The sequence below is a fragment of the Vitis riparia genome, chromosome 16 (assembly GCF_004353265.1).
Source record: "Vitis riparia cultivar Riparia Gloire de Montpellier isolate 1030 chromosome 16, EGFV_Vit.rip_1.0, whole genome shotgun sequence".
Classification (NCBI taxonomy): Eukaryota; Viridiplantae; Streptophyta; class Magnoliopsida; order Vitales; family Vitaceae; genus Vitis; species Vitis riparia.
Window position 1 is genome coordinate 17,286,414 of NC_048446.1, and position 10,939 is coordinate 17,297,352.

The window sequence follows — 10,939 nt, forward strand, 5'->3', positions numbered from 1 at the left end:
TTGGGTTGGTCGGGGCAACCATTGGTTGGTGAGGACTATGGACTATTGACCGCCTCTAACTTTGACTTTGAAAGAGTTTCCTTAATTAAATAATTATTTTAATATTTAAAAATATTTAATTTCTTAGAACTATTTCTATGATCTCTGGAAATAGTATTTTATTTAATTTTTCTTAAAAAAATTATAAATTTTAAATCACGTCTAGAAAACAAAAGTACAAACTAGTATATTAGGTGAGTATATCCCTTGTATTGCATTCCGATCAAAATATACTAATTTTGCTATTTTAGTAGGGAATTTTGTTCTACTTCCTATCAGAGATTATGAGCAACTTATTGTAACTTTCTCAATGGATTAGTTAACTTTTCCAAAAAAATTCACTAGATAAAAGAATTTCGACTCTAAGTATGATTTAATAATTTTTTAAAATAATTTAGAACTTAAAAATTGAATCAATTAATACTAGATTTTCATTGCTTTTAACCTCAAAAACAGAAAACAAAATAATAATGGAACATAAAATATATGTTGTAGCTGATCATTTCAAATCTGTTTCCAAAAATGTATCCCGTTTGATAATATATTTTAGTGTTTTAGAAAAATGTTATGGTAATATATTTTGCTGCTTTAGAAAAATGTGGACTGAAATGGTCCAAGCAACAAGGATAAACTTTTTAACCGAGTCATCGCTCTTTAGCTGGAATTTGTTTGTCATACAAATAATATATACTCAAGCCTTCAAATATTAGCAAAGGAGAAAGCAATGCAACACCAACTAGAGCTATCAAATTCCATAATTCTTTTATTTACTTTTCAATAATATTCATACGAACACAACATTACAATGTTTGAGCAATCTTCAAGATAATGAAACAGTGAGATATGAAACTCATCTGTTTAAATTGAGCTCATGAAGAAAGCCTAACAATGACTTGATTACAATCAACATTTGGCAAAAGCAATGAAATTCTATAAGAATATTATTAATATTGGACATAAATACCCTTATTGACTCCAATTTGATACCGTAGAACATCAAAGGTACCATTTCCCTTCACTTAATTTATAACTGTAGGAATGCTACGCAGCACAACAGTTTCGATGGTTAAGCCTGGTCCAAAACCAAATAATACTCCCCAATCCAATCCATCACCTGTGGTGGCCTTTTCCCTCTTTAAAGATTTCTTTCTCATCTCATCCAAAATAAACAACACACATGCACTAGACATGTTACCATACTCACTTAACACGTGCCTTGTTGCTTCAAGTTTCTTTTTCTCTAAATTGAGTTTTGCTTCAACTGCATCAAGAATTGCAGGGCCACCTGGATGGGCAATCCAAAATAACGAGTTCCAATCGCTAATACCAAGTGGGTCAAAAGCCTGAGTCAAACATTTCTCTATGTTCTCAGAAATCAAAGTAGGCACACTAGGCCACAAATGAAAGGTGAGTCCCACCTCACGTAAGTTGCCTGCAATAGCACCTTGTGAATTAGGAATAAATGTTTGAGCTGCTGAGATGAGCTGGAAGTGTGGTCGTTCAATTGAGATATCTGGGTCTGATCCAACAATCACAGCTGCAGACCCATCACCAAAAAGGACTTGGCCAACTAAAGAGTCCAAAGCCTCCTCGGAAGGCCCACGGAATGTAACAACAGTGATCTCCGAGCATACCACAAGAACTCTTGCTCCTGCATTATTCTCTGCAAGATCCTTAGCTGTTCGAAGAACAGTCCCACCTGCATGGCAACCTTGATGGTACAACATAACTCTTCTAACTGAGTTATCAAGCCCCAAGAGATTAGCAAGTTTGTAATCAGCACCAGGCATTTCTACACCTGATGTTGTACAAAATACAAGGTGGGTGATCTTGGACTTTGGCTGACCCCACTCTTTAAGTGCCTTCAGTGCTGCTTCCTTACCAAGCTTAGGTATCTCAGCAGTGATGATCTCCTGGCGTATATTAAGAGATGGGGCCATGTAGGCACCAATATTTGGGTGCTCTTCAAGCATCTTTTCAGTCAAATGAATGTAACGCTTCTTGATCATTGATTTTTCACCTGCAAATAAAATAACATGAACACATTAGCTTTACCAATCAACAAGTCATATAGTATATTGCTGAAGATGATCAACATGCATTTATCATTGAAACAAGCATATAAAATTAATCTTAATTATAGCAAAAATTATTAATGTGTTTCTTAGCATTGCCACATGATTCAAAAACAGCTCTTCAAGCCATTATAGTCAGATGCAATGAATATTGGTGACTGAAGTAAAATGATTTTCAAGCCTCACTTAATAGCACACTCGTATATGTATAGAAGAGTTATGCATGTAAGAATTCAAGCCTGAGTATATATACTTACATATGCGATTGAACTTCTTCTTCAACTCAGTCATGTGCTCGCTCTTAGTGACCCTGAAATAGTAATCAGCATAATCAGACTGGTAGATACAGTTGTCAGGAGTAGCTGTGCCAATGGCCAGGATGGTAGCCGGACCTTTGGCACGTTGAGCGTTTCTGATTTCCTCAACTGAAGCCATTGATGCCAGCTACGTACTCAAAATGAAGCTTAAGATTAAGTTGAGGAAGGAAAGAGAAGAGTGCTTGGAGCTGGGTTGAGAAAGCTGGGTGTGAGCGTTGGGTAATTTATAAGCCGTGTCTCACCAACCCTAATCCATTGGCAGTCAATGATCAATTGGCTTCAAAGTTTGCGTGCGTGAGTTTATTTTCTGCTGGGTGATTTTCAGACACGTATGCATGTGTTGATGTATTTGTGTTGTTTTCTGTTCTTCACCTGCCCATATATGATGAATGCATCCTTAGGAAGGAGAGGGCATTCGATCTGGTTACGGCTCGTCATTCTAACATTTTTTTTATATAGAGAGAAAGACTTTTCCAGCCTCTAAATGGAAATTAATACATTGTTCATTTGACTTCTCCACATGTGGGAAGCTGCCACCAACTTTCTTCTTGTTGATGAGATCAGATTCATTCAAATTTTTTGAAATAATACCCTCAACAACCGACTATTTCCCTTTTTCAGGATTACTTCTCATGTTATTTAACTTTGTCAAGAAGTAATTCAACAAATATCTCATTTTCATGTAACCTTTTTCTTGATCTCCAAATAATAAAACAATATTTATAGAAGAGAGAAGTGGATTGAAAACAAAAGTCAAGATCCACCAAAATTTTCTTTTCTATCGTAAGAGAAGAATGGTGAGTGATCCACGAAACAACTTGGAAAGTAAAGTAGAAATTATTTTTTATATTCATTTCAAGTTCAAAGATTCATATATATTTTTTTTTTATGTTGACATAAATTTTTTATCCAAAATATATTCATAGCATTAAAATATTGTAAACTCTTGACAATAATGTACAAAATTGGTATAGATTTTAATTTCTAGCCATAAGATAGTCTCAGCTTTATAGCATTCTTAATTATATCAAATCAGTTTAAACTAAAATTCTTTCAAGGAATAAAAATAAATGCTACATTACCTCAACCATCATTTAACCATCTCAACTTATGCCTTATATCAAGGCAAGGTATGAATGAGCTCCTTATAATCCAATAAAAGAATTTATTCCTTACTACTCTCTCTCTCTTCTTTTATTGAAGAATTAGTGATGTAACCCCATTTAATGCCAATGTAAAAAATATACACATTAATTTGTAAGAGTGTAGTGCAATTTGAATATAATTTGGATTTTAGTTTTTCTTTAATTTTTATTTTGAAACAATTTTGGAATTTGTGATGAAATATTTTTATGTTATAATTTAAATTTTATTGCTTAAATTTGAGAATTTAAAAAAGTGAGAAAACAAAAATAAAATATAAGCATCAAACATATATTTTTTTTAAAATTTATTATACTTTTTTTCCAATAAATATAAAGAATAACAAAACTATATCCAACTACCAATTTGGCTTGTGGATCCATTATTAGCCATTAGTAAAAAATTTCAATATTTATTAGATTTATTAAAGTGTACGTCTATACTTTTTCAATCTTGGTAGGCTCATAGCTCATTTGCGTTCTTTGAAGTTGTCTTTTCCAACGTGAGGGAGTATTATATTTACAAACAAGTTTGTTAATTGGGTAGTCCAAACGGGGCTTCAATGTACCTGCTTACTCTAAAGGATAAGGATTGAGGCAACTGTAAACTTTACAACCGACATTTTTCTCTTCAAATTTTATTCATTTGATATTTTGAATACTAGCTTATAAAAAATCTTTGTATTGGTTGGGTCAAGTTTGAAAATAAATGAATTGCTAGTCGTAGAATATTATTCCCATTAGACTTAAACCTAGCTAAAATAACGAGGGTTCAGTCAATTTGACACCCCCCTCCCCCCACTTTTTTTGGCCGAAGTAAATTGACCTACCATAAAGGGTCAAAGATTTTTCTCTTATTCATATATCATAGATTGACTGAGATATTTTTAGGGCATCTTTAAGATATGTTTTCAAATACTGCTATATAATTACAACCCGTCTTTACCCAATGGGTTGCTAGTTTAGAAGTCATTAGAATCTTATATATTGATCTTTGCATGTTGTAAGAATTTTATTTTGTATCAAATGAATATCAAAAGTGCAGTTTTAAATGGTTATATTATGGAACAAGTTTATGTTGAATAAACTCCTAGTTTTACAAATGATCTTTCAAATCATGTTTTTAAATCTAAAAAGGCACGTCTCTATGGTCTTAAGTAAGCTCTCAAACTTGGTATGATAAGTTAAGCAAATTTTTAATAAATAATGGTGTTAAAATGAACAATATCAATACAACTTTCATTTAAATCAAAGATAATGACATTCTTCTATGATACTATTTGGTTCAATCAACGTTTTACCATATGAAAATTTTTCTAAGTATACTTATTGCAAATTCGACATGGGTATGATAGTGGAGCTCAATTTCTTCTTTCGAATTCAAATCAAATAATAAAAGGAGGAGATAGTCATCAACCAAGCAAAACATATCAAAGATCTTCTCAAGGGGTTCAAGATTGAGGATAATAAAGTAATAGGCACTCCAATGAGCTCGTGATCAAGTTTGATAAATATGAACAAGGTAAATCTAGCTATTAACCTTACACACCATTTTGACATGATATGTGTTTTTTTTTTTTTTTTTTTTTTTATCTTAATATAAGAAGACCTAATATAATATTTAGTGTGTCTTTATGTGCTCATTTTCAATCTTATTTAAAAAGTCACGGAGTTAAAAGAATTTTAAGTTATTTAGAGAGAAATTTTGAGTTAGGTTTTTTTAATGATTTGTAGTTTCTATATTCTTAACAATCAATTAAATAAAAATTCAAAATAAAATAATTTAAAATAATTAATGCATTAAAACTGTATTTTAATATCTTGTTTTTTCATGGATATTTTTATATATACATATGTATTTACCAAAATTAATTATGTTCATGTATAATTTAATGGGTCAAGGTGCCTAGCCAATTAGCAACTTATTGATCACATGGTAGATCGGGTTTCATTAATTCTTGGTGTTCTTCTTCTTCTCTTCCCTTTAATTTTGTAATGTTAACGTGTTAGTGTCAACGGAACTCACGGAATATCGACAACATTTTTGTCCTTGCATATATCACCTTATGGACTTCTTGTGCTACCGCTTATAAAAAAAATGTCAATATAAAAATATAACAAAAGGTATGTTATAAAAAATAATTTCTATAATTTTACTAATTTCTCAAGTTCTCCACTAAAATTTCCATTCAAAGTAATGTCAGGTAATGCCAATCTATGAAGACTGTACTTAAAAATAGATGGAAAACCAACATGTGAAAAGCTTGTAGATTTTACTATGACTTTTTACAAATGAATGATCTATTTGATATTTAGAGATGGTTTAAGGGTTAAATTGAGATATAGATGAAAGTACATGTGATTTTTTTTTTTTTTTTTTTTTTTTTTTTTTGTAACTTATCCAAAAAAAAAACAGAAGACAAAAGTCATTCCTAAAAAGCACTTTTAAATATGTTCTATTTTTATTTGTAAAGAAACATAGAACTTTGAAAATAAAATATGTGATGATTTTATTTATATTTGAAATAAAATATTATCATACAAGAACCATCATGATTTAATATGTTGTATCATTGTTTATTATTAGACCATGTGGTGAACTTATTTTTATATTAAAAATAATTCATTTTAGTGGATTAGGGGCAAATCTAAAAATGTTCCTTTTTTTTTTTTTTTACTTTTTCTTTTTTTAAAAAAAAAAGAAAAAGAGAGGGGTAGAAAATCAAAATTAGAAAAGGCTTTCAAACAGAATGTAAAATATATATAACATCTTATTAAAATTTTTTGAAAATAATGCAACTATAACTTAGTGCAAAATTAAAACTCTTTCCAAAATCTATAAAGCTTTCAATTTAATCTTAGATGAGCAAAAAATAAAAATTTTAAAATCATTTAAGAATTGAGAGTGAATATATTTTTTTTGTATAAAATCAATTAAAAAGAGGCTCCTGTTTTTAAAATTTAATTAATTATATATAAAAATCAAAATCTCAATTGGAAATAAAAAACTTCTCCAAGATGGAGTCGATATTCCTTTTATATTTCAAACAATAATTTAGTTCTTATCACGTAAATTCAAAGCTGCACCAAATCTATGATTTTGATGGTCGGAACTTAGACGTCATAAAGGCAAATTTCTTTGACAGAATTCCAATGAAAGTAATAGGATATTCAATGTACTGAAAAGTACATATAACCATAAGTCTAAACCTAACATTTTAAATCTTGTTTGGCTGGGTTATTGATTCAAGCTCCATGAAGTTGTCTTTTGTGAGTGGGAACATTTGATTGGACACCCCCACAAAAAAAAACTGAAGTCAATGGAGAAGGTTTTACCACACAAAATTGAGCATCACAGTCAATAAATAAATAATGTTGGCATCCCTGAAAGGGGCTTTACTTTCTTTCTTTTCTTTTCTATCACCTACCCAATAATGCATCCATACGACATCAAGGAGAAATTAAGCTTTGAATCCATGTACGCTTTGTGTTTGAAAAGGAGGGTATGCACTTGAGGAATGAAATCAAAGTTTGGTTTTAATATTTGAAATACCCTCAACAACTCTTATCTTTGACCAGGTAGTCTAAAATATTCCTATTCGGTCTTGCAAATTAATAACTCCAATAGGACACCACCACGGCTGGCAGCTGTTGAAATTGGGTTGGTTGGGGCAGAAATTGGTTGGTGAGGACTATTGATTGATGACGGCCTCAAACTTGACTTTGAAGAACTTCCTTCATTAAATAATTAATTTTAATATTTACAAGTATTTGATTCCTTAACACTCTTTCTATAATCACTGTAAAGTATTTCATTTAATTTTTCTTAAGAAATTATAAATTTTAATTCACTTTTTGATAAACAAAAGTAAAAATAGTGAAGTAGAAATAAGTATATCCTTCTTGTATTGCATCATATTAAAAAATATCCCATTTTGGTTTTTTGAGCATGGAACTTAGTCCCACCTCATAAGTATCAGAGAAAGTTAATATTATCCTTAATTTAAATATTGACATTCGTCTATTTATTATATATTTATTGGAATTAGAGTAAAATATAGAATTTGAATTAGATTGAAAGTTTACTATTAGTTTGAATTAGTGTAAGAGATAGAATTTGAATTATAGTAGAACTCAAATGTATTTATATATAAATATTCATCATCATCAATGAGAATTGTATGTCATATTTTCCCATCTATTATTCCTCTATATGGTATTGGAGCCTCCAAATCCTAACCCTAGTCTCAACTTGGAGCAAATTTAGGGTGTAAGGCTTAGGCCTGCACGCCTCCCCTTACCCCTACTGCAAATGGTTTTGACCTTACTACACTTATGTATTGTTAATGTTTCCTTCCTTATGGTCTCCAATGTATTATCCTAATTTCAATGCCTCTTTCCCTATTGTCTCTAATGCAATATCTTGATGTCAATACCACTTTATAGCCAAGAACTCCAAATTTTTCTGGTTCAAACCTATCAAAATTTTCTATTTTCTTCTCCTTTACTTCCTACCAGTATTGGTTCCCTTAATTTAGCATATACTTTTTTATTACCTTCAACTCTACCTCTCCATTTTTCTCTAAAATTTTCCTCAAAGATTTGATTGCTTTCTTGCATGTCTTGGGAAAACAAACATGCTCATGTTCTTTTACCTTTACTTGAGATCTACCTTATACTCTACCTTCTCCTTTACCTCTTTTATCATCTACTGGATTAGCTTCTAAAACATTATCTAGTTTGATGCCAAATAAGGCTCCTAATCATACTCTTCCTTCAACAAACTTTCTTTCTACAAGTTCCTCAAAGTTTTTGGAAATTTGGCTTAGAAAGATCCCATTACTCTTTCTTTCAACCACCAAGTCGAATCCACTCACCGTCTAAATCTAGGGAGACTACTCTTCATAGAAATAGGGAGACCACCCTCTACGAAAACAAGGAAACCACCCTCCATAGAAACAGAGAGACTAATCCCCATAGAAATAGAGAGACCGCCCTCCACAAAAATCGAATACATCATAGTTTATTTTCTTTCTCTCAAGACTAAGATTGTAATCTCTGATGGGAGCTTCATTTTATGAGGGCATATTAGAGAAAATTAATATTATCCTTAATTTAAATATTGATATTTATCTATTTATTATATATTAATTAGAGTAGAAGTTTACTATTAGTTTGAATTAAGGTAAGAGATATAGTTTGAATTATAGTAGAACTCAAATGTATTTATATATAAATATCCATCATCAACAATGAGGATTGTATGCTATATTTTCTCATATATTATTCCTCTATATGGTATCAAAGCCTCCAAATTCTAAACCCTAATCTCAACTTGGAGCAAATTTAAGGTGTAGGGTTTGGGCCCTCCACGCCTCTCTCTACTCGTATGGCAAATGGTAGTGACCTTGGTATGCGTATTGTCAATGCCTCATTCCCTATGGTCTCAAAATTAATATCATGGTTTTAATGCCTTTTTCCTTACTATCTTCAATGCAATATCTTGATTTCAATGCCTCTTTATAGCTAAGAGCTCCAAATTTTTCTGGTTCAAACCTATCAAAATTTTATTAATTTGTTCTCCTTTGCTTCCTACCGGTATTGGTTCCCTTAATTTAATATATACTTCTTTATTACCTTCAACTCTACCTCTCTCTCTTTCTCTAAAAGGTTCCTCAAAGATTTGATTACTTTCTTGCATACCTTGGGAAAATAAACATGCTCATGTTCCTTTACCTCTACTTGAGATTTGCCTTATACTTTGCCTTGTCCTTTACCACCTATATCATCTATTGCATTAACTTCTAAAACATTATCTAGTTTGATGTCAAATAAGGCTCCTAATCATACTTTTCCTTCAATAAACTTTCTTTCTACAAGTTCCTCAAATTTTTTTGGATATCTAGCTTACAAAGATCTCATTACTCTTTCTTTCAGTTACCAAGTCTAATACACTTGCCACTTGAATCTAGGGAGATTGTCCTCCACAAAAACAGTAACAGGGAGACCGACCCCCATAGAAATAAGGAGATCACTCTTCATAGGAGCCGAATACATCGTAGTCTATTTTCTTTATTGGACTCTTCAATCGGAGCTCCATCTTGTCAGGGCATATCAAAGAAAGTTAATATTATCCTTAATTTAAATATTGATATTTATTTATTACATATTAATTTGAATTAGAGTAGAATATAAATTTTGAATTAGAGTAAAAGTTTACTATTAGTTTGAATTAGACTAAGAGATTGAATTTGAATTATAGTAGAACTGAAATGTATTTGTATATAAATATCCATCATCATCAATGAGAATTGTATGCTATATTTTTCCATCAATTATTCCTTTATAACATAGACATAATGTGAATAACTTATTTTGACTCTCTCAATGAGTTTGTTAGCTTCTTCAAAATTTTCTATTAGGTAAATGAATTCTGAATCAATCAAGATTCAATATATTAGATTCAATAACAAGTCTAAAAATTTTGAAAAATAATTTAGAACTCAAAAAATTGTGTCAATTAATACCATTTTCCCCCTACCTTATAACATAAAAAACAGAACAAATAATAAATCATCCAACCATTATAAATCATTTGTATTTCTCTTTCTTTTATCTCTCTTTATATACATGTATTTGAATTTATTGTCATTTGCATTCATTTTGGCAAAATTTGTTGAAATTTGACTAGCCCCAATTCACACCCTACCCTCTTTCTTCGATGTTTACCTATGTTAGATTAGCATAGATTTCACTTATTCAAAATTCTATGAATATCGAGAGAAAAGTTACTACAATAAAATGTAATCATGTATGGAGTTTTTGAAGTATTATAAAGGCATCAAAATGGACAACAAAAATAAATAATAAAAAAAGAAAACATTAAAGAGAGAGTTATGACAACAATTAAAATTCCTCAGCTAAAGCTTAGACTCTCATACGACTCAACCTAAGGTGCCCTCCTACATTAGCTACAAACAGACCTTATATAGGTTCTCCCATGTTTTCCTAAGTGATTTGTCACATGGAGAAATAAAAATCAAGTTGGGAGACCTTATGGTGGCTTTCGAAGTGTCCAAACATGTGGGGCTCAACATCATCCTATAATATTAGAATGAAATGGGGCATGATTGTGGCAGCACCATCCTAGCACCATTTTTGGGAAAGACTAGTTTATTTATAGGCTCAAATGGTGTGAAGAGAGGCTAAAGTGGAGTTAGGGGTTGTGTTGGTGCCATCTAGGGTCATTTTTGTTTGCGAGCAATAGACATGCTCTATTTAGCAGTTTCTATATTTCTCTTCAATTTTTCCCATTAGGAAAATAGAGTCCAAATCATGTAACAATTGTGAGATTGATATTCAAGTA

The 10,939-nt window shown here is 31.0% G+C and overlaps 1 protein-coding gene across 1 annotated transcript; it reads right to left on the reverse strand.

The window, feature by feature from the left end:
* Positions 1 to 776: 776 nt before the first annotated feature.
* On the reverse strand, positions 777 to 2,637 carry LOC117934229 (stilbene synthase 1-like). The gene is made up of 2 exons (XM_034855894.1): positions 2,372 to 2,637; positions 777 to 2,059 (listed from the first exon to the last, which is right to left on the reverse strand). The coding sequence occupies exons 1-2, from the start codon at positions 2,547 to 2,549 to the stop codon at positions 1,059 to 1,061; spliced, it is 1,179 nt and encodes a 392-aa protein (XP_034711785.1). The 5' UTR covers positions 2,550 to 2,637; the 3' UTR covers positions 777 to 1,058.
* Between the last annotated feature and the right edge of the window lie 8,302 nt (positions 2,638 to 10,939).

Coding starts and splice junctions, on each gene's coding strand:
- LOC117934229 (XM_034855894.1), bottom strand. CDS start 2,549: ATGGCTTCAGTTGAGGAAATCAGAAACGCTCAACGTGCCAAAGGTCCG. Junction 2,060..2,371: donor GAAGAAGTTCAATCGCATAT/GTAAGTATATAT, acceptor TTTTATTTGCAG/GTGAAAAATCAATGATCAAG.